Source organism: Lynx rufus, unplaced genomic scaffold, assembly GCF_022079265.1.
Source record: "Lynx rufus isolate CCGP_SWC_20201006 ecotype Redwood Valley unplaced genomic scaffold, mLynRuf1.p SCAF_2, whole genome shotgun sequence".
Lineage (NCBI taxonomy): Eukaryota > Metazoa > Chordata > Mammalia > Carnivora > Felidae > Lynx > Lynx rufus.
Window position 1 is genome coordinate 147,389,114 of NW_025814834.1, and position 24,856 is coordinate 147,413,969.

At 35.2% G+C, this 24,856-nt stretch overlaps 1 protein-coding gene across 4 annotated transcripts in view; it reads right to left on the bottom strand.

Annotated features, from left to right (window-relative positions):
* PKN2 (protein kinase N2) overlaps positions 1–24,856 on the bottom strand; it is a 129,645-nt gene that overhangs the window by 24,148 nt on the left and 80,641 nt on the right. For 3 of the 4 annotated variants that reach the window (XM_047083679.1, XM_047083680.1, XM_047083682.1), the window contains exons 7-15: positions 20,785–20,970; positions 19,755–19,864; positions 3,619–3,762; positions 3,225–3,300; positions 2,456–2,630; positions 2,090–2,216; positions 1,479–1,609; positions 1,321–1,396; positions 1,150–1,241 (exon numbers count right to left, since the gene is read on the bottom strand). In XM_047083679.1, the coding sequence (XP_046939635.1) occupies positions 1,150–1,241; positions 1,321–1,396; positions 1,479–1,609; positions 2,090–2,216; positions 2,456–2,630; positions 3,225–3,300; positions 3,619–3,762; positions 19,755–19,864; positions 20,785–20,970 (1,117 nt within the window). The remainder of the gene's footprint in view (positions 1–1,149; positions 1,242–1,320; positions 1,397–1,478; positions 1,610–2,089; positions 2,217–2,455; positions 2,631–3,224; positions 3,301–3,618; positions 3,763–19,754; positions 19,865–20,784; positions 20,971–24,856) is intronic. The other variant, XM_047083681.1, reaches the window with a different exon arrangement.

Sequence of the window (24,856 nt, forward strand, 5' to 3'; positions counted from 1 at the left end):
ATATAATTAAGGCAAGCATTACCAAAAAAATATGTTTTAAAAATATGCAGGTTAATTGAAGTTTAAAGATGTTCAGTGAATTGCTCTGGGGTCAAATCCTTAATTAAGAAGGAACAACCAGAAGTAGATAAGTCAGTCTTCTCATTCTTCGTACCAGGCTGATTTCATGTCCAGGGCTGTCTTCTATTAATATCAACTGATGCTCCCAAGTGGCTTAAAAAAAATCCTGCTTGTAAATATCAAATGGAAGTCTATTTCTGTAATAAATATGCCATTTGTGGGGTGTCTGGGTGGCTCAGTTTGTTGAGCATCTGACTTCGGCTCAGGTCATGATCTCGTGTTCTTGGGTTTGAGCCCCACGTCGGGCTCTGTGCTGACAGCTCAGAGCCTGGAGCCTGCTTGGAATTCTGTGTCTCCCTCTCTCTCTGCCCCTCCCCTGCTCATGCTCTCTCAAAAAATAAAAATAAAAAGTTAAAAAAATTTTTAAAAAGAGCATGTAAATATGCCACTTGTTATATACAATTTTGTACTTAGTCACTTTGTTAAGAAAGCCTTTCTAAAGCATATTCTCTAACCTAATTACAATATTGTCTCCAAAGTCCTTGCATTTTAAAAATTGTACATAAAAATGTATCAATATCAACTTACATTTATTAAACCCCGAAAGGTAAGATGCTCTGGTCAAAAAATACCGTTTTAAGAAAAATGAAAGAAAAAGTAGATATATGTGCATTTTATAAAGCAGAATACATTAACCATTCAATGAAGTGCAGGTTCTTGTAAATGACATTGTATTACTTCGGTAATATGAAATGGGAAATAGTGTCACCCGACCACAGATGAGTAACAATTCCTATTGCATATAAACACTTTACCGTCTCCAAGTATGAAAAACTTAACAGAAGTGGTTTAAACATTTCATCATCTTTCTTTGGTACACACTAACCTGTAAACTGTCATAAGGAGAAGTTGACTAAAGAGAAAAATGTAATTAATGCCTACCTTATATCAAGTACAAATACATTTAGTTAGATTCTTCATGTATTATAGAAATGGAAAGTTTTGCTGTTATAAAATATACATCAATTTTCATGATCTTATGTTAAAACTTTAGAAAAATAAACAATTTTGTGAAAAAAAAAAACTAACCTGTCTACTTCATCTCGAGCCACAATATCTCCTTTCTTTAAGGCTTTTATAGCAAACATCTCGTTTGTGTGTTTATATTCAGCCAAAAGCACCTGAAATGAGATTAAAATAGGTACTTTCTATTTGAGTTATTACTTTTAAAGTCATTCCAAGAAAACTTAAAAAGATTACCTTTCCAAAATGTCCTCTACCCAAGACAGCACAACATCTGAAGTCTTGTAGATTAAACTGAAACATCTGTTGAGATCTGAAAACAGTATGTCAATTAAAAATAAGGAAAAAGTATGGGACCAAACATGTAGTAGCAAAGCTGTATACACATTCTTTACCTTCTATCCTCAAGTTCTCGAACACCACTGTATCCTAGGCCTGGTTGAGGAATATCAGGCTCATATTCAGATTGAGATTTTGGAAGTATACTATTTCTGTCATTCTCGATAGCAAAAACAGCTTCTGAATCCTATAAAATATTAAATACTCATTAAATCATAGAAACATTAAGAAAACAACTTATTTGGTAAAGTTTAAAAATGTCAAAAGTCAATAAAAATATTAGTGAGGAAATTAAAATCCAGATAATGGACATTCATTCTTAAGAGTTGTTAATTCTACATTACACTTGCCTAAAAAATTTGAAAAATGAACACATTATCGTCACCTTCAATGAATATTCTGAAATTATGTTAACCAAGTTAGAAGATGAAGAGTGAGGCAATATACCATCTTATATCAACCATGTTCCTATGCTTTTAGCTTCAGCAATCTATTCAATCCCTACTGGCCCATGAGCATCCAGAGGTTTTATGTTTCACTCACAAGGAACATAAAAACATAGTTCACACATGCAACTTTTAACTGAAATGTACACCTCATTCACCATGATGCTTTTATTGGAAATTCATTTGGCAAAAAGGAATTATACGAGGTTTAAACGCCTTGCCTGTCTCGGTGTATCCGAATCTCTTAATTCAGCAGATTCATCTATTTCTCCAAGGGAAGAGTCACGTGGTGGGGCCGGAGGAGGTTCAGGTTCAAGATCAAAGTCCAATTTGGTTACTGTAGAATCACTTATAGAAGATAAAGCAATTCACCAAAAACGGTAATCAAAAGTATATATTTTAAGTAGCTTTAAAATTATAGCAAACTTTTTTTTTCTTTTTTTACTTTTTGAAAGTAAGCAGAACACTAATTTCAAAATACTCTTTAGAAAAAATCAGATTTTTAATAGACCCACTGTAAGCAGTATGCATGAATGTTACAGTAACTATTTTATAAAAGCGATGCTTAAAAATCTTAAGACACATACCCAGCTGGAGGTGCTAGTTCAGGGATGCGTACATCAACCACTGGCACTGTAGCAGGCACAGAGGCTTGAGGGCTAAAGGTGCCAGAATGATTTACTGTTGGAATAGCTCTTCTCACTAGTCTTCCCCAAGTGGCAATATTAATATTCATTTGAGGAGCTCTGAGAAATGTTTTGCCTATGGATATTGTGAATAAAGAAAATAGAATAAGTAATTTTTTATATATTACCAAAAGCCATAATTTAAAAATTCATATTCATTGGTTTATAATTTATGAAGAACAAACAAAATTTGTCACTTAAAAATAGTTCTTAACTATTTGTTATTAAAGGCTGGTGAAAAGTAGTGAAAATAGTTTTAAAAATAAATAGGAAGGAACTGTTTTTTGTTTTTTGTTTTTTTAAGTCTAGGAATGATATGTGGCTAAGGTTTAAAAAACAATTCTCTAAAAATAAAAGAATTATCTTTTAGAGATACTAACTGTATTTGTGGATGAATCAATAGGAGGTCTAGGTTTGCTTCTTATAATCTGAGAAAGTAGTATGTGGACGGGCTATAGTGAAACAAAACTGGCCATGAGTTGAATGCTGTTGAGGATGAGTGATGGTACATTGTACTAGTCTGTTAGGATATGTTTGAAATATTCCTTAATAAAAAGTTAGAAATGAATAAAAGGAAAACAAAAAACAAAGTTGGGTATTACTTTTAATGTTGGTTTTCTATATTTAAGAATACACCAAAATAAACTGTATTTGATTCCTTAGTAACTACCTTGTTGTTTTGAAAAAATTTTCTTTTGTCTTTGGAGTTTGGGTCTTCTTTCAATAACTGGATTAAAAAAGGTAACCTGCAGTGAAGAAAATTCAAGTTGACATGAATATAGCTTTGGATTTATGCTTCATGAAATTCACTAAACTCCTAAGTATTGAAAACTTGAGAATCTTAGATATAATTTAAGCCCAACTTCTCATTTTCTAGGTGAAAAAACAGACCTAGAGAGGATGATGATTTGTCTTAAGGTAATACACTTGTGCAGCAGTAGAGTTGAGCCAAGGATTCAAGTTGTCTAATGTTCAGCCTAATTCTCTTTCTACTTCTATGTCATGCTGCCTACATATATAATTCCAATTATAGTGATGTACGTTTAATAAAATATATTTATTACCTCTGCAAATAAAGTACCCTGTGGTTCCAAATAGAGACACATGCCATGCCGTTGGTTGTCTAAAAAATCTTCTAACCTCAGAAATTTTACAGCACACAGAGATCGCCAATCACGCCAATAAACTGAAATTTCCAGTTCACGTGACTAGGATAATTAAAAAAAAAATAAAGATAACAGAGAAGACATGATTGGACACACACTTGAATAAAATATCACAAAAAATATAAAATACAAATACATAAACAAAGATAACACACACAAAGGTACACTATTTTAAAGAGTGCTTTGTAATGTTTCTCTATTATATATTATTTTAACAAACTTATATATTTTAACTCCAAGGAACAAATTTACATTTCCACAATCTCTAGCTAAGATATTCCTATTATAAAGAATACACATCTGGGACCAATACAGATGAATGACCACAGAGACTCTTTGCTATGTAATAGCTTCAGTCTTTCAGATTTTCCTTCTCCACTTGGTATCACTTGCTGAGCTGTTGCTGGAAGACCTCAGTGCTCTCCTCAAAGAACCCATTTCAAACTGTCTTATTTCCTTGTCCCCATGTTGAATTAGGGAAAGGTCTACGAATAGCATTTATCCTGCACTTACAGTGCGCCCCACACACTGTGCAAAGCACTTTAAAAGTATTACGTCATTTAATCTTCAGAAGAATACCACCGGGTAATAGGACTAGTGACAGCAGGGGCCTGTGCAGGTAGGGGGCAAAAGGGAAATTCAGAATAAGTTTATACAAAAAGATATTCATTTATTACAACAGCTCCCCCCACCCCCTGGTTCTCCCTGCAAAAGGCAGCAAATTAGCAACAAACCGAATGTCCAAAAACTAAGGGACAAGTATATTATACCATATCCATATGAGGGAATTCTCTATAATCATTAAAAATAATGCTTATGTGGAAAAACATACTTAAGACTTTAACGATTATTTTTATTATTTTTAATTTGAGAGAGAGAGAGAGCGTGTGCGCATGTGAGCAGGAGAGGGGGCAGAAGCAAAGGGAGAGAAATCTCAAGCAGGTTCCAGGTTCAGTGTGGAGGCTAATGCAGGGTTCGATCCCATGGCTGGGGGATTATGACCTCAGTCGAAATTGGGAGTCAGATGTTCAACCGACTGAGACGGCCAGGCGCACCCCTTTTTTTATTTTAGTGTGCACAAGTGGGAGAAAGGGAGGGAGAGGAGAAAGAGAGGGAGAGAATCTTAAGCAAGCTCCATGCTCAGTGCAGAGCCTGATGTGGGGCTCTATCCCACAACCTTGGAATTATGACCTAAGCCGAAATAAAGAGTCGGACACTCAACCAACTGAGCCACCCAGGCACCCCCATATTTAAGGCTTTAACAATCAATTAAAACATAATTACAACAGTGTAGAACACAGCTTGTAAGTTGGGGGCCAAGCCAAACTCTACATATATGTTATAATCGACATACATTCTAATTAGAAAGCACCAGACTTTTCTATGATTTTGCAAACCATCTGCAAGAAGAGATAAACATCTTTCCCCCCTTAGGCTCAACAAAGTAATAAATTACTTCTTTCATATACTAACTTTCAACTCAGGAACTTATGCCTATACATAAGCTCCTAGTACTTAACAGATCCTGTGACTTTAAATAATGAGTTGATGCAAATGAATATAAAAAACACTTAACAAAAAACAGAACATGAAAAAAAAATGAGTCAAGACACAATGTGCCAGGTCTCATCAGAAAAAGGTATCTATGGCAGTATGTGAACCAAGGGCCTCTTACTTCATTTCTTCTGATACATAGTTACTGTGAGAGAGAATACTCATCATTAAAGGGGAAGTATGAGTAGAGTAGAATTATTTTTTAAGATCAGCAAATGGCATTTATTTAAGTTAAAAGTTTAAGTATTTTGGTAAATACATTGAATGGATAACTGAACCAGGGATTGGTAATTTACACTACACTGTTTCAGACTAGAGGAGAAGAGGTCTACTTCCTCCTATATTATTTTGCCACATCAAGGAGGAAGACCTGTGATGGATCAGACAGATGCAAGGGGCACAGGTGCTGGGAAGTTCTTACTTATAAGAAGTTGTAAGAAGTTCTTGTAAGAAGATCTTACTTATACTTTCACATTGCTAACATCTGACACATGGTTAAGTTTATATCTTTCTCTGGATGAGAAGAAGAGGTCCAATCACCTTATTTATATTTATTCTAGCCACTCTGGTAAAACATACCGGCTCATTTCATTCTGCTTTCTCTTCATTCCATGCCTTAAACTGAAGTGTGTTAGAAAGACCTCAGAGTTGAGATGGAAGGGCATCTCAAGGCCTTAAGCTAGATTTCCTAGAGTTCTACTTTGAGATTTTAGGTATAAATTTATTCACTTTTTGTTACTTTGCATTGTTCCTTGGGAAATAGAACTGTACAATTTAAGGGGGAGGGTGACTGTGATCTAGAGCAGATTATGTTATTTTATGCCAATACTCCAAACACTGTTTCATGGAACCCCAAACCTACTTCAGTCTCTAACATCTGGTGTGATTTGGGTAGGTAAAGTAGGGATACAGCACCTAAAAAGGAAAACACTTTTTATATAAAGACATGTCTCTAATATTTATAGAATTTAAACTGTAAGTGTGACTGCTCATCTGCTGGCAATTTTCCAGATGAAGCAGGCCAGTTCTATAGAGCTAGAACATGCTTTAAGTCATGTCAAACTGTAAGAGCAACAAAATTCTAGATAGTGTAAAACCACCACTACAATAGCTGAGCAGTATAATCTGAGCTACTGATGGGCAGCACTAGTAAATTGTCCCAATTTGTTCTTTATTTGGTCTTACGAATTTGAACCTAGGGTCAGAGAAAAAAACACGGAAGATCTAAGGCACCTGTAAGATTTGTCTCAAGTCTCCTTAAGGCCTTGAAAGTAAACAGAAAAAGGTAAAAAAGACATTGAATCAGCCCTACATGTAGGAGAGGAAGGAGAACAACTTAAAAAAAAATGTGCTTCAATTTAAAAACCTTGGCACAAATCTAGCATAAAAAGACCTGAAGCACAAGGAAGGCTGAAGTTTCCAAACTGTTCGTGAGGAACTCTGGGACAATGGAGGCTATTTTAACTTTACAAAGGAAACACAGTGACATCTGTGGGACACTGTTAAATACTAGCTCATGGTAAGCTCAGTTTCAACAACCGAATGTACCACATTCCTTTGGATGACATCTTCCTATCTTTGCTAAATTGGGTTTTCAACAACTGATTTTTTCCACATGAAAAATCAGTGTGTAAGCATGCTGTGTTCACGCTTTGAGAAGTTATGTAGTATACAACAAGCAGACATACTCCATTAGTAAGTCACTGGTTACGCAAAAATGAAGTAAAAATACTGTATTTTCTTTCAATTTTTTTTCACTCAAAAAGTACTAATTAGTTAGAATATAAGTACTAAATAAATACTTTTTAACTACTTTTTAAGTTAGGTATAAATTATGGGAACCAATTTGACAAATTATATTAAATAAACAAGTTAGGTATAATGACAAATAAAATTGTGACATAAAGTATATATGATATTTTGACATATGTACATACTATGCAGATTCCTCCCATTTAATTAACACATTCATCACCTCAGTAAATTGCATTTATATAGTGTTATTAACTACAGTCACCATGTTATACACTGGATGCTCAGACTTTATTCATTTTATATCTAAAGTTTTTACTTTTTTTTTTTTTTTACCAAACTCTCCATGCTTTCCCCACCCCCTATCTCTTGGCAACCACTTTTTTTTTACATTTATTTATTTTTGAGAAACAGTGAGACAAAGCGTGAGTGGGGGAAGGGCAGAGAGAGAAGGAGACAGAATCTGAAGCAGCCTCCAGGCTCTGAGCAAGCGGTCAGCACACAGCCTGATATGGGGCTCGAACCCACAAACCGTGAGATCATGACCTGAGCTGAAGTTGGATGCTCAACCGACTGAGCCACCCAGGCGCCCCTTGGCAACCACTTTCCTACTCTCATTTCTAGGTGTTTGACTTTGTTTTTTTGCTTTTGTTTTTTTTTTAAGATTTCACATATAAATGATACCATGTAGTATCTGTCTTTATCTGGCTTATTTCACACAGCATAATGTCCGCCAAGGTCCATCCATGTTGTTGCAAACAGCAGGATTTCTTCCTCTTTCTCATGGTTGACTAATGTTCCATATATATCTCACATCTTCTTTATCCATTCACCCCTTGACAGGTTATTTCCATAACTTGGCCACTGTGAATAATGCTGCAATGAACATGGAAGTGCAGATACCTCTTCGATATTGTTTTCATTTCTTTTGAATATATAACCAGGAGTGGGATTGATGAATCATAGGGTGGTTCTATTTTTAATTTTTTGAGAAACCTCCATACTATTTTTCATAGTGGCTGCACCAATTTACATTCCCAACAACAGTACACAAGGGCTCCCTTTCCTCCACATCCTTGTCTGCATTTGTTATCTCTTATCTTCTTGGCAACAGCCACTTTAACAGGTATGAAGTGATAACTCACTGTGGTTTTGACTTGCATTTCCTTGATAATTAGTGATGTTGAGTACCTTTTCATGTACCTTTTGACTATTTCTAAAGCATGTCTTCTTTAGAAACATGTCTATTCATTTTCTATACATTTTTAATCAGATTTTTTTGCTACTGAGTTATAGGACTTTTTAATATATTTTGAATATTAACCCCTTATCAGATACATGATTTGCAAATACTTTCTTCCATTCTGTAGGATGCCTTTTCATTTTGCTGATGTTTCCTTTGCTGCACAGAAAATTTTTAGTTAGTACTTTTTTTCTTTTTTTGAGAGAGAGAGAGAGAGAGAGTGAGAGACAGAAAGAGTATACACACATGCTCAAGTAGGGGAGAAGGAGAGGAAGAGGGAGAGAGAGAATCTCAAGCAGGCTCCATGCCCAGTACGGAGTCTGACACTAGGCTCAATCTAACAACCATGAGATCATCACCTGAGCTGAAATCAAGAGTCAGACACTTAATGGAATGAGCCACCAGGTGCCTCAGTAAGTAGTTCTTAATAAATGGAATTGTTGGATATTTCCTTTGGCCTGGACACACACTGTATAACAGCAACAACAACAACAACAACAAACAAAACAAAACAAAACAAAAAACCAGGACACTGAGGATGCTGTGAACCAAGAAAGTTTGGGAACCTCTAATAGAAGAACATGAAAGCTAGGCTCCACTGCTGAAAAGAAAAAAAAAAAAAAAAAAAAAAAAAAGGAGGCAAGACGAAGCAGAGCATGGAATATTCAAGAGCCAAGAAAAGGTAAGACTTTGTAAAGGTACAACATGGTAGATATCATATCAATTGGTCTTCTATTTCTTCTTTAATTGGCCTTCTATGGGCTTCTGAAGACAACACAACCTTGAGAAATATCAGTTAAGGTCATAGAAGCAAAGAAGCTGCATACTCAAAGAGTCTGAATTTTAATAACTGGCTATTTATGGAGGTGTGATTAAGGTTAAAGAGCCAACAAGGATGAAGCAACTGACATCTAGCAACAGTAGAAATCCATTACCACCCCTTGCCTCAATGTGCACGAGGTAATAGTTGTCAGAATCCAATGAGAACTGGACCTTGAAAAAAGGGACTGTCCAACAGGAGCTGTAGCCATAGTTGAACCAATGCTGTGAAAATAGGGAAGGGAAGAGGGAAACAAACACCTTGACTTCTCTCTCCTCCTATCCTTACACCTCCTAACAATGTCTCCCACTGTAAGTCAGAGCCTAGTTGTTCAAGTCCACAGCTATCAGCTTCCAGAGTCAAAGCACCGGCCAGGGAAGGGAGACCACTGGAATCTACTAGGCGCAAACAGAAAACAACCATATCAGGAAACAGCAGTATCTCTTTTCAGTTGAGGAGTCCAATAAGGGTGATTTTCCAGCTGGACCAAATATGACAAAAAGAAGAAAACCCTAGGATCTTTGGGGAGGGTGGGAAATACAGAGAGGAGAGTTTGAGACTGAGACAATAGAAAACATAATGTTATGATCTTTGCTTGAAAAGTCTGCCTCCTATATATGTGGGTGATTCTGCTCTTTTTGCAAGAGAGAAGTAAACAATTATGATACAAACTAGTGCTTTAATAGTTATATATAAAACTGCTTCCTAAAAAAAATAAATAAAACTGCTTCCTTTATCAATTCATATTGTATAAAAAGTTCCAAAGACTCCCTATTATTCCAAACCTATTATAAACTTTTCTGTCTTTACATACACAATTCCTATGTCTAATCTTATATCTTATTCCCCTGCTGAAACATATATTTTCATATGAGATTTCACGTTTTTTCCCCTGTACCAGGTTCAATTTTCTCTTTTCATCAAGACTGAATTAAACATCTGTGTTCCTCACAAAGGCATTCTTGACTAAACCCAGCCCAGAGGTCTTTCCCTTGAGTTCAGATGTGTATAACTTTTTATATTTATCCTTCTAGGGACTTGTGTTCTCAAATCTGAGGATTCAATGTTTGTCATTAGTTCTGGAAAATTCTAGGTCATTATTGCTTCAGATCTGATCACTGCTCATTGTCTCCATTCGCTCATTCTGGAATTCCTCTTAGTGTGTTAGTCATTTTCATCCCATTCTTCCTGTCTCGTAGCCTCTCTTTCACATTTTTCATCTGTCTCCTTGTGTTGCATTAGGGCAACTTCTTTAGCTCTATCTTCCACCCACTAACTCTTTTGTTATTTAACTCATCCACTTAGTTTTCAACTAAAAATGTTCTATTTCTGATTTTTGTTAAGTTTTATTTTACTCTCCTTCCAACCCAGCTTCAACAATTGGGGACTAATGGTCCCCCAATTATTTTGAAGATAATCTCAGATGTCTACTATTTGTTTTTTAAAAAACTCTGCTTAGTCTTTGTATCACTCATTCTTTGCTCATGTTTTCAAATTCCTCTATTATTTAAATATTTGAAATATTTATTTTATATTCTATAACAAATAATCCCATTATCCATTGCTGCTTACTCATGGTGTTTGTATCTTCATGTATTTTTAAATTCTTGATGCATGCTCATGTTAGAAGAATTCTTCCCTAAGCTTCTGAAACACAATTCAACAGTTTTTTATTTTGTCTCCAACTGTTTTTTTTTTAAGCCTACCAGACTATAGAGTCCTTTATGGAAAGAATGCTTCTCGCTGTTTTGTTATTTCTCACTGTGCTAAATGTAGGCCTTTGCACATTAAAGGTTGGAAAGGTAGAAGAAAGCTAAAATGCCTATGCTGTGCTACAGAACAGTAACAGGTAAGCCATAAGGAAATAAGTCAGACTCAGTTGTGTGTGGAAGGGTGGGAGCAGGTAAGAAAGAAGACATTTTTAAATTATATATATGATCCCCCTCCCCTCAGATTCTAATATGTGTCATTTTGGGAATCTATTTGGGAATCACTGTACCAAGCAGAGTGTGTTACCTGCATAAGTAGGAAAAAAAAAAAAAAGGAAATTATATAAAAAAAATTTTTAGTTTTAAAAATATTTTTGCATTAAGTTATTTTCAGTCATTCTGTTGTATATTTAATGAATACCTATACTAAATACTGTGATGGAAATACAAAGAGACATAATGTATGGTCCTGTTCTCATGTGGTTCATAGTTTTGTTGGGGAGATGGAAATGTAAATAAATACTGGCAAAAGAGAGGCATATACAATTGGTATAATGACACAAAAGGGAGAACTGACCAATTTTTCCTAAGGGGAAGGTAGTAGGAAGATCAGAAAAGAAAACTGCTCAAATTGTGTTCTTAGATACAAATTATAAGAATAAGGGAGAGAACATAGGAGTCAAAGGGGAAAGAATGTACAAAGTTAAGCATGCACAAAGTACACTGTAGGGATAGGAAATAGTTTCATCTAGTTAACACCTAGAACAGAAGCAGGAATGCTTTGGGAAATAAAGATTAGAAGATGAGCAGATACAAGTCATGAAGGGCTCTGTATGACTTCCAAAAGCATTTGGTCTTTAACTTGTAAATTATAAGCTCCTAGTAAAGGACTTAAAATACAGAGGAGTAGAGGTCAGGTCAGGCAATACAGTAATTAAAAACAAGGCCCCCTAAAATCAAGATGGCCTAGTGCTGCATTCTTAATAAATTTCTGTAGAAAAAATAGGTTAAAATCTTAGCTCTATACCACTTACTAGTTTTGTGACCTTGGGCAAGTTATTTACTTAGCCTTTTTGAGCCTCATTTTGTTCATCTGCAAAATATGTATAATAATATTATCAACCTCCTAGGGTTGTGTGAAAATTAAAAGAGTTAATACAAGCTCAGCACATAGTCAGTGTTCAGTAAATGTCAGCTTTTATTATTAATATTGTGGTATGTGATTAAGAAAATCTATATTGGAAACAAAGAGACAAGTTAGTCCACTATTTAAAAGAACATATTGGTTTCAGGTAAGACCTGGCTTTGATATAAGATTCTTGTGATGATTCCCAGAACCACTGCTTTCCAGCCATGTGGCAAAGTTATTTACCTTTTGGAACCTCAGTAATCCCCAAAACAGTGATAATAATTATACATGTAAGATTACCGTGAGGATTAAATGATACTACATGTAATGTGCGTGGTTCAGAACCTCGTACAGAAGTTTTAGTGTAATGTGTAATGAACGATAGGATGAGGAAGAACAGACTGTGAGCACAAACTACTACTTCAAGAATCTTGTCTATGAGAGAGAGTCCTGTCAATAGAGCTATGAAGAAGCAAAACAATTTTTTTTTTTTTTTTAATGGAAGGAAATGTGAACATATGCAGTAAGGATCAGAGGTGAGAAGCAAGGAGGTAAAAAAAAATACTGGTGACAGAGTAACTGATGGAACAGGTTTACAAGATGAGAAAGAATGGAAATTGGAGGACAAATTGGATCCTTATAGGCTCTTACAGGGTGGAAAGAGACCTCTTTCTCTAAAACCAATGAGGAAGATACAGAAATATTTGCAGGTGATAGGAGGAATCTGAGGAAGCTGCACCCTAATGATCTTAATCTTATGTATAAAATGGAAACAAAGGGGTCTGAGGTGGGATAGAAGACTGGAAGAGATAGGTGAAAGAAAAGCTCCTGATAAGGGGATAAAGATCTGAAATGCAGGACAACATTTACAAGCCCAGCTGAAGTCAGAAACTAAAATTTATAGTAATAGGTATGATTAATATTTCAGCAGCATTCAGTAGATTAAAGCAGAAAAGACAGATGGTAGGAGTGATTTGCTGTTGGGGGTTTCCAAGACAGGTCTGATATAAAGATAAGATTAAAGGCTGCTTGATGTGGGAGCATCAGTAAGGGAATGGTTCAGGGTAACACTGGTTTTAGGGTACAGAGAAAAGAACATGAAATTTGTAAGGGGCTGATGGCCCCTTCTTCAGCCTCTTCCTGAAGAATTAAGGATATGAAAAGATTTGATCAAATATCTAGTTCTGTGGTAATAAAGAAGAGACCAGAGGAGTAACAATAATTTAAGCTATCATTTACTGCATAATCATTATCTGCATAGTCATTAATCTAGGTTCTTTATCTCATTTAGGGAAATAAAAGATTTGGTGAAAGTGTGACATATCAAATTTAAGATTTCATTGCTCAATTCATTGCTAAAATGACAAGCAGTAAAGGTACACTGTGGCTGAGGTATTCAAAGAAGTTTGAAATAATACTATGTTAAATGGGTTGTATACATATGTAGTTTTTTTGTTTTTGTTTTTAATGCCCCATAATGATGCTGAACTGAAGAACCAAAGCTCTTAAGGAATACTGGAGCCTATCTGGTGATTAAGAGATGTCAGAGATGGAAAAAAAGAAAAAAAAAGAAAAGAATGTAGACTGTATACATAATTCACTGTCTCAGAGGATTCAAAGCCTCAGGAGAGTATGATGTGTCATTTAATAGAATTTGGAAGAGGTAAAAAGGGTCAGTATTTTTGTAGTTTCAACTTTTTTTTAATTAAGTTAGGTTCTATGCCCCAAATGGGTTTTGAACTCACAACACTGAGATCAAGTCAACTGAACCAGTCAGGGTCCTTGTCCATTTTAAGTTAAAAAACAGCATCTCAGCTTAAACAATATGCTCAAAACAGAATGCTCTTACAATATGCTCAAAACAATATGCTCTTACACAGAAGAAATTAACATGTCTTTGTATTCCTATTGTATGGCTTGTTCCCCCAGGAGGACTGAAGGAATTCAGAGAAAATGAGAAATTACATGGTTATTGCATTTACAATAAACATTAATAAGGATCAAATTTTATAAGAAAATATAAAAAGGGTAATCTGATAAGAATGGAAAGAACATAGAACTATCAGTCAGGAGACTTCATTATAAATCCTAGATTATTGGGGCACCTGGTTGGCTCAGTCAGTGGAGCATGTGAATCTTGATCTCAGTGTCGTGAAATGGATTATGTAATAAAAAAAATAATAATCCTGGATTATTATGAAAAGCAAAAACTGACCCATAAAAACAGAGAAAAAAACTGGTGGTTGCCACAGGGGCGGGGAGTGGGAGATACAGGCTTCTAGTTATGGAATGAATAAGTCACAGGGATAAAGGATAAAAAAGCATAGGGAATATAATCAGTGGTATTATAATAGTGTTGTATGGTGACAAAGTAGCTGGACTTGTGGTAAGCAGAACAATTACTTGCAGATTTGTTGAGTCACTATGTTGTACACCTGAAAATAATGTAACACTGTGTCAACCATACTTCAGTAAAAATTAAAAAAAGAAAAAAAAAAAAAGAATCCTGGATTATACCTCAGGCTAGTTGTTTTATCCTTAGGCCATAATTTCCTTAGTAATTTGTAAAATGAGGGGGCTGAAGGGGCTGAATTATATCAGCAATTTTCAAAGCTTATTTTTCTTAAGTGGCAAATTCCAAATGATATCTTACCCAGAACAAAACAAAAAAGTCTCCGTGTTGCCTCCTAAGACAATTCTACAGAGCCCTGACCTCCCAGGAACATAATTTGGGCTTTTTTAGATTATTGTAGGTCTAGTTCATTTCCAGAGTATCTTACAACTCCAAAAAGATCTACAAATCTTTGTGTCTTGAAAAGGACAGAAATAGTATAACTTAGTTCCAGAATCCCATAGAAAAGAAACTTGACATTTGAGGCAAAATGCTAGGCGTGGACACGTCAGACAGTTTAAAATAACATTTTCTATAAATATTTCAATAAACATTTTCCACAAATAAATATTCTATAAATATAAGGGATAAAGTAAAAGGGTAAAAAGCACATGAAAAAGTAAAACACAAGTAGTTATCATGATAACGAATGTAGTCTCTGCCAAAGAGAAGTTTATAATCAAATTAGGGAAAAGTAACATGCCTATCAGGAGCCTAGAAGCTCTAGTTAGCCTCAGGGATGAATAGCTTTTCTTAGTCATGCATTGTCTTCACTTTCAAAGGGAGTACTGCTGCTCCCAAGTGGGAAGAATGTTTGAAGTAATGAAAAAAACAAACAAAAAAAACAAACCAAAAACAACAACAACAACAAAAACAACTTTAGGTGAAGATCACAACTTCACATAAAAAACAACCAATCAAAAGTTATCAGTCTTTGTAGTTTTCTAAGCTTGTAGTCTGGGTAATTTTTAATTATTTTCTTTCTTTCAGGTTTTCATCATCTTCTGTCATTTCCTCCTCTCCTCTGTGTGACTGTTACCTATCTCATTCAAATTGCCATAGAGGAAAGAGCATCCATTTTGAAGGGCACTAAGGTCTAGTAGCAGCTCTGAAATTTATTAATATTTAACTACTCTAGTGCTCCGTTTCCTTAACTATAACATGACGATAACTTTTGAGTTCTATTTTATTTTATATTTGTGTAAGTATGTATATATTTATTACTTTTAAGTTCTATTTTAAATATTAAACTCTGTAATGCAAAAACATGGTGACAAGAGAAATCTTCTAACCAGCTGTTTTCTAACAATGATTCTCTTTGAGTTTCATTTTGATATCACTCATAAAAAAATCCTATAATTACTTTAAATAGGCTCTGAAATGAAAGAGACACTGCACCAATTAATTCCCCATTACCTACCATGCTCTTCTATTATACTCAAATTCATAGCCACCCACACATCAAAGCCTATGGCTAAGGAAAAAACTAATGCCATCGAGTGGCTAAAATGAGACAAGCAACACAAGGGATTTTATATACACTATCTCAGTTTTTCTTCCTAACTGTCCTGTAAAGATTACAGTTGACCCTTGAACAACACAACGGTAAAGGCACCAACCCCTGCACAGTGAAAAATTTTAGTACAACTTTTGGTTCCCCCAAACTTTACTAATATGCTACTGCTGACTGAAAACCTTACTGATAACATAAACAGTCAACTAATATGTATTTTATACGTCATATGTATAATATACTGTATTCTTACAGTAAAGTAGGCTAGAGAAAACAATGTTATTAAGAACATACAAGGAGGAGAAAATACATTCATAGTAATTTACTATAAAATATCTATGTATTAAGTGGACCTGCACAGTTCAAACCTGTGTTGTTCAAAGGTCAACTGTATATTTTATCCCCATTTTAGGGATGGTGAAACAAATGCCCAGTAGTAAGGTTATGTACTTTGTCTACTATCAAAAGCTAGTAAGTAGCAGATGGACAATGAACCTATTTTGCCTGGCTTCATTATAGCAAATCTATCCACATTAAAAATGAAAGTGAAAGAAACATTTTATGGCCATAAAGATTTATATGTATTCACACGGTTTAAAAAAAGATACAAATATAATAAGACATAGAAACAGCATCTATTTATACTAACAACCTCAACTTTTATTCCCTCGTAGTGGGCTTGACTGAATTATATTGGTCTATTTAAACAGCTAATTTATAGCATGTAACAATGCTGGTTCTTCTACCCTGGAAGAGAAAATATCAGAGTTGAAAGACCCATCTAGTAGACCTTAACAGTGAGCTCTAGGAAAGTCACTATTGATTAGAATAAACATATACAAACTGAAATCTCATTGCTATCCTTACCCTAATTTTTTCCCACATGTTCCTCCCTTTAACTTCAAAGACAGTTATCAAATCTTTGTTAAATTTCTTCTTCAATAGACTTTTAAAAATCCCATTTTTCTTCAATTGTTCCACATGTAACAGGATTTTCATCATCTCACCATTCCTGCAATTATTCACTGGATAAGTTTTAATAATGCTTCTCTAAGGTATGATCTGGCTCAACTCAAACTTTATTGTTTTTGTTCCCCCCCCCCAACTCAAAGTTTTTTATTTCTTTTTGGGCAAACCTTCTTTCTCCTCCTACCTTTGGGATACGGCTGAAGATTTGATTATGAGATTTTTGTTTTCTGTGTTTATAAAGTTTTTCCCACTTTGTGTTAGTAACTCTTCTATTAGCTTCTATAGCGCATGGTACTTACTTCTATCAGATCATTTACCATAGGTAAATCAAATGTTGCCAACTCCCCTATTAAAAGCCCTTCAACAGTCTCCCAATTCTTAGTCTACGAAGACCCTAGAGATCTGGCATCTACCTACATCATCTACTTTACACTGATCTTCTGTCTCACAATTTTTATTCTTACAACATATCAGGTTCTCTCCTACCTCAAGGGGTTGTATACTTTGTCTCCTCTGCTGGAAACACTCTACCTGGATCTTTAAAAGTCTGGAAATTTTTCACACATCAGGTCTCTCAGGTCAAATGTAGCATCCTCAAAGAGATCCCCTAACTACTCTATCTACAGTGGCTGCTACCCCCTCATTATACCACCCTACTTCCTTCTTTCCCTATCCTTGTAGTTTTTAAAAGTTGTTTCCTATTTATCTTCCCTCATTAGAATATAAGGTCCTTAAGTATACGGACTTTGGACTTTTGATCAATCATTACCAGCATCTAGAATGGTGCTTGGCACAGAATAGAGAATAGGTAATTATTAAGCTTAAGAGTTCTGTTACAGCAATACGTACATCTCCATAAATCTAGAACCTAGTAAAAAGCCTGGTACATATGAAATGTTAAATAAATATTTGTGAAATGAATAGACTGATCTTACCCACTTGGATGACATTCACTACGACGTCTAATTAGATGATCTCCAAATCCACCTATCCAGCCCTGACCTCTACCTTCCACATCTTTATTTAATTGCTAAGAGACTAGGTATAGAACCCATCCCCCTCCAATATAGATTTCTTCTAATGATTGTGGCATCATTTGCTTTGCAAACTATAGACAAATTCCTTCCTTCGTACTCCAATCCAATTAGTTACTGACTCATATTATTTTTTCCTGCATGTATTTTTTTCTATTCCTACTGCCAAGTTTTACTTCAAGTTCTCCTGATCTTACAGTTGTAGCACTGGAGTAGCCTCCTGCCAAATTGCTTGCCTTTAGTTCCTCCTCCGTCAAATTCATTCTTCATACAAATTCCAAGATCAACTTTTCCATTACGTGTCTCCCATCCCGTCTCTGACACCAACAAGTATAAACACCTCAAGCCCAGCATTCTAGGACCTTAATATCATTTTAACTGAAATCATCAAAATAAAGGTACATTTGGGAAATGAGGTGGTAGACTCTTACACACTTTCAGATGTGATGGTAAAAAGTCAGGTATGTACTGAAAGCCAATGAAGTAGAAGTTCCTTGAGGAAACCTGCAAGACCTTGTTTATATCATTCATTGCTAATCTACCCGAAGTGCCAGGAATACAGTAGATATCAATGAATTATATTTGTTGATTAAGTAAATACTTTCATAATAATTTTAATGAATAAATGAAGGATCATAAATGAGACAATGAATGCCAAGATGAAGGTAGTATTCTTTGAAAATCAGTTTGCTATTTAGACACATGGAGCTTAGTAAATTACTTTTTCTTTTTATTTAATGTTTTGTAAGAACATTAATCAAGTTCTTACCACTTTCAATGATTTTTACATGGATTTAATCTTCACACATCTCAGTGAGGTAGGTAGTATTAAAGCTAAGAAATCTGGTATAAAGTTTAAGCACATAAAACATTTTTTGAAGCACGAAAAGCAGTGATGAGGATGTGATTAGGATGCTGGCCATGAGGAAAGAAAAAAATAAATTGGAAAAAAAATTTTTTAAGTAGAGGCTAGAGTAGTAAAACCACCACCTCACATCATCGAGCACTGTAAATCTGCTTTCACTAATAAATGTAATTTTAAAAATGACATATGTATCATCAGCCTAAATACTAAATGATAAAAAGTTTGCTATCTTTCTTATTTTTTAGACAAGATTAGGATTAAGTTGTATTATTTTCTTCCCACACCCCAGTGGATGGATTAGAATCTGAGTAATAAAGTCACCACCATGGATTTGAATCCAGTGTGGACCAGCTTTACCTCTGGATTCTACAGCTACGTATCATATTCCGGCCATTCATGTCATTCATGAAAGCCACTGAGACACATGGAAGCCTGGGTAACTGAGCACATTAGCTCATTTCAAATCCAGCTTTAGTAGTATAACCTACAAATGGTGAATCAGAAGAATCACCTTCATTTTTAGAGTACATCACTAAAATAAATATATTTCAATACTAGCTCTCACTTGGTTGTCTTTTATGTTAATACAAAATGTACATTCAAATCACTGCAGAAGCGAAAGCTACTGCAGCACTCTGATGTTCACCTCTGTCTTAATGCAGGCTTTTATACAACTCACCAGATGAGAAACATCAAAAAAAAAACCAAAACCCTAGGTTCTTCTTTTATTGCGTTCAAAATAAAACTTCCCAGGGGTGCCTGGGTAGCTAGTCAGTTAAGCGTCCGACTCTTGATTGTTGGCTCAGGTCATGATCTCACAGTTCGTAAGTCTGAGCCCCCACACTGGGCTCTGCACTGACAGCTGCGGAGCTTGCCTGGGATTCTCCGTCTCCCTGTCTCTCTGCCCCTCCCCACTCGCTCACACCCTCTCTCTAAAATAAATGAATAAGCATTAAAAAAATAAAACTTTTCAAAGTCTTCAAAGACATAAAATTTACATTCAAAATGAATTATAAATATAATGAAAATTTAAGTAAAATGTTTTTCCTCTTACCCTGTCCAGTTCCAGTGTAAACTTCTGGTCCCATGACTGATTGGAAATGGGTTTCCAGCTCGTCTGACCAACCACAGTATTATCTAGCTTCAAAACCGCACAGACATCATCTGTAATTACAATTTATAAACTTGCTTAAATATTTTAAAACTTTAAAATAGAAGCATTACTGTTTAATAGGAACAAAAGTCTTATGAGCCTTTAAAAGTAAGATTTTTCTTAATACTGAAGCTTTTGAATCTTAAATGGCTACTTTTACATGTACACATACTTCCACCAGATGCTCCCAAATTATCCTCTGTGTTTGACAAAAACACAGAGATTAAATGCTATCTATTTTGTATGTTTGTATATCAATAGTAATCATTCAGTTTTCTCCCTCTACACTTCTATTTGTAGAGTTTGTCACCTTAGACAATTTTTGTTTCCACACTTTCCCTAAAATCCCTTTCTAGATGAAGGAAAACACTGACATATGCACCTCTGTACTCTGTAGTAGGTTTAACTGTCACGGGCCTTCCCCCCTCAGTGCTACCTTTATATCATAGTTTATAATCACATTTTAGAACATCTGCAAAGTGCTTCATAAACCTATTGCATATTGCTCTTAACCACTTCCACCTATTCCCCCATTTGTTTGCTAACTGAGCCACTACTAGTAAACACGTTTGGTCCTGTGGTTAGTTATCAAGATTGAGAAGTGTCACAATGTCATTAAAAGATAAAGATGTGACAAGACTCAGAGCCTCCGAACACTTTCAGTTTGGCATAGATTGATCCTGAGTATTTCATTCTTCCAAAAGAATTAATGTTACGTGTCATTCAGTTGTCTAACATAATTTCAATAAATTTGGTTGCCTTTGTTTCCTGTCAGTATAGCTTTCGATATTTTAAAGTTAAATTATAGAAGTCAGAACATAAAGCTTTTTGTTCAACTTTGGCTCTTTCCCATTGCTAGCTGCATTATTAAGTTCTTTGTATAGGCCCTTTAATTTGTTATAGGAGTTTTTTAAAAATTTGGTTACTGAACTGGACAAGTCGTCGGTTTTTAGGAGATTTCGACTACTTCCACTTTTACTTTTACTTGTTCTGCTCATGAAAGATGATCTGGTTTCACTTGGACTCCAACCAGGTAGTGCAACCGATGTTGCTTTTGACCGTCCAGGGACATTCTCTAGAATATCTTGACAGCCCATAAGACGAACTTCCAAAGTACCTATCAGCATGAACAAATATCAAATAAGAACATCAATTTTTAATATATAGAACTATGTCTTTGTTACTATTCAGAAAGGATGGGGAGAGATCTGCTAAAATAACAAAATCTCTTCTCCCAGAGGATCTGTGAGGTAACTAATCATCCTTCCTGTTTTAATTAGAGAAACCTATTGAAAATTCTTAATAAAACTGTAAGAAATTTTATGGAAAGAACAGCACCTTCCAATAGCTGTCCAAAAACTTGTTCTAAAAGAGGTTACATAAACTTCTTCTATGTCTGAATACTCATTTATATAATTACATGGAAGAATTACAAAATTATGTGGATAGACCACGTGGGAAGGAAAACAAAGCCAAATATCAACATAAACATACAGAAATTAGAAACAAGGAAATCTGACTACATGAAAAGCAGCTAGCCATGTTTAGTAGTTACGTAGTTAATACAGAAAAAGACTTTACAGGGTTTTTTTGTATAAATAAATGGGTTTCCTGTTCTATTTGAGATGTAAAATAATATTAACTTTCTAATAGTGTAATGAGTCAAATAATTGACTATAATTATCTAAGCATAATTCTGATTTCCTTAGGCAAATAAATACTGAAGGTGTTCAAATGAAAATGAGTAACTTTAAGGCTATCTAAAGATACGGTTTGTCATCATTTGGGCTAGATTTAGTATACTAGAAGTTAGAAATGGTGCTATAGTATTAAAATTTTAGATAATGCACAGAGAATAACATTTTAGGAGTTATTTAAGTACTCCAATATATAACATTTAGGGATATTTCCTGGTCCCAATGAACTTAAATAATTAAAGCTGAACTCGAAAGTAAAAAGACCTGGATTTATACCCAACTCTTAAAAAAACAAACAAACAAACAAAATACATTAAAAAAGTGTTAAAGACATTGGAGGTCAGGAAATGAAGAACACTGATCCCCAAGAGATGGCAAACAAATGAGATGAACCCTAAGACTGCTTGAGTTTACTGCCTGGAATATACCTAGGACATAGTGCAGGGAGGGGAAACTCAGGTGCAACCAAGTGGACTACCTGTGTGAAGGAAACGGACCGGAGAGTATGACACAGAACTGATCAAGGTGGCTAGAATTCACAGGCAGAGTAAAAGAGAGACAACAGCTGTCCAGAGACAGAACTAAGATGTGCAGAGGGTTCCCCTAATCAAGTATTCAGTCTTGCCCCAGTAGTAGAGAATAATTACTCCTACGTTAAATGATGTTCTGGTCTGTATAACAAATCTTAAAAGCAATACCCGGTATTGTTTAAAAGCAATACAGGTAACTTAACTGTGACCTAGAACAAAGCTCAAGAATATTTATAGGAATACAAAAATATCCAGCACCCAAAAGCTAAAACTCACAATGTCTAGCAATCTAATCAGACTACCAGGCATATTTGTTTTCTGTTGCTGGATTACCAATTACCACAAATTTAGTGGCCTAGAACAACACCCATTTATTATCTCACAGTTCTGTAGGTCAGAGTCTGGGTGAGTTGTCTGTACTCTCTGTTAGAAATCTCACAAGGCTGAAATCCTCATATCTGCTAGGCTGGGCTCTTATATGGAAGATTTGAAGAATCTGCTTCCAAGATCATTCAGGTTGTTGGCAGCCTCCAGTTTCTAGCAGACATAGGATTGGGGTCCCTATTTCCTTGCTAGCTGATGGTCAAGGGTTGTTTTCAAGTTCTAAAGGCCACGTGAATTCCTCACTACATGCTGGCCCCCTCTATCTTCAAGCCAGCAATGGCACATACAATCTTTTTCATGATTCAGATTATTCTTCCCCTTCTGCCACTGGCCAGAGAAAATTCTCTGCTTTTAGAGGGTTCATGTGATCATATTACACCAGCCCAGATAACTGCCCTTTATATTAACTCAAAGCCAACTGATTAATAACCTTAGTCACACAGGCAAAATCCCTCTTCCATATAACATAGTATTATCACAGGAATGATGTCTCATCGTATTCACAGGACAGGGGTTCCAAGGGTCATTCTTGAAATTCTGACTATTATACCAGGAAAACAGACAAACAGAAAAGTAAGAAACATAGTAAGAAAAAAAGAAATCAAATGAAAATCAATCCAAAACTGACATGAACACATTCACACAGTGATCATAATTATAGTCCATCTGTTCAAAAACTTGAATAGAGACATGCAAGAAATCAAAAAGACCCCAAACAAAATCCCAGATATAAAACTACCATGTTAGAGACTTTAGGAAAAATATACTGGGATGAGATTAGTGGCAGATTATACATTGCAAAAGAAAAGGCTAGTAAACTTGAAGCTAAAGCAGTAGAAATGGTAAAAAAAAAAAAAAAATAAGAGAAAGGAAAGACTTGAGGGGTAAAAAACACAACAACACAACACAAAAAAAACAGTGCATATATAAACTAAGTTTAACTTCAAGTGGCCCAATATGTGTACAACTAAGTCCCTGATGAAGAGCAGAGACAATTGGGACAGAAATATATTTGAAAAAATAATGGCTGAAAAATTTCCAAATTTGATGAAAACTATAAACCCAGTAAGTATCCAAGAATTTCAAAAACACCCGGCAAAAGAGCAATAAGTAAATCACATGAAAGCACACGATAATAAAATTTCTCAAAACAAGTAACACAGAGAAAATATTAAAAACAGCCAGAGGAAAAAAGATATGTTACATACAAAGATTAGGATCACAGTGGATTTCTCATAAGAAACAATGAAAGCAAGACACATAAGCAACAATTTTAATGTACTGAGAAAATGAACAAGCAAATAAACTGTGAACTTAGAATTCTAGACCCACTGAAAATATCTTTCAAAAATGAAGACTTTTCAGATTTAAAAATGGGTAAAGAATCCATTTTCAGTAGACTACCATGATCCAGCCATATCATTCCTAAGTATTTACCCAAATGAAATCTACATTTACACAAAAACTGCATAAGGATGTTATTAGTAGCTATGTTTGGAAAAAATACAAAGTGGAAACAACTCAAATATCAGTTGCAGGTGAATGGATAAACAAATTATGGACTATCCATACAACTGAATACTATTAATAAGAGAAAGGAACTACTGATAGACACAACATAGATGAGTATTAAAATAGCTACTCAGAGTGAAAAAGGTCAGAAATCCTTCTCTTCCCAAAGAAAACAGTATATACTGAATGATTCCACCTATAGAAAATTCTACAAAATGTAAACTAACAGCAAGTGCCAGAAATAGGTCAGTGATTGCCTGGAGTCAGATGTGGGTAAGGAGAGCATGAGAAGAGCAGGAAAGAGGGATTACACAGAGGCACACAAGGACACTTTTGGGATGATGGATATATTAATTATCTTGATTGTTGTGATGGTTTCACAACAAAATTTATGACAAAAATCTTCAAGTTATACACTTCAAATAAAACTGGATGTTGATGATGGTGGCACAACTATATACATTTCCTAAAAATCCTAAAACTAGGGGCGCCTGGGTCATTCAGTTGTCTCTGCCCCTCCCCCACTCGTACTCTGTTTCTATGCCCCTCTCAAAAATAAACATTAAAACATTCTTTTAAAGTTCTAAAACTATATTCTTAACAAAAAAAAATTTTTTTAAACTTTTATTTATTTTTGAGAGACAAAGAGCATGAATGGGGGAGGAGCAGAGAGAGAAGGAGACACAGAATCAGAAGCAGGCTCCAGGCTCTGAGCTGTCAGCACAGAGCCCGACGAGGGGCTCGAACCCACGAACTGTGAGATCATGACCTGGGCTGAAGTCGGATGCTTAACCGACTGAGCCACCCAGGTGCCCTAAAACTGTATTCTTCAAGTGTGTGAATTCTATGGTATACAAATTATGTCTCAATAAAGTTACTA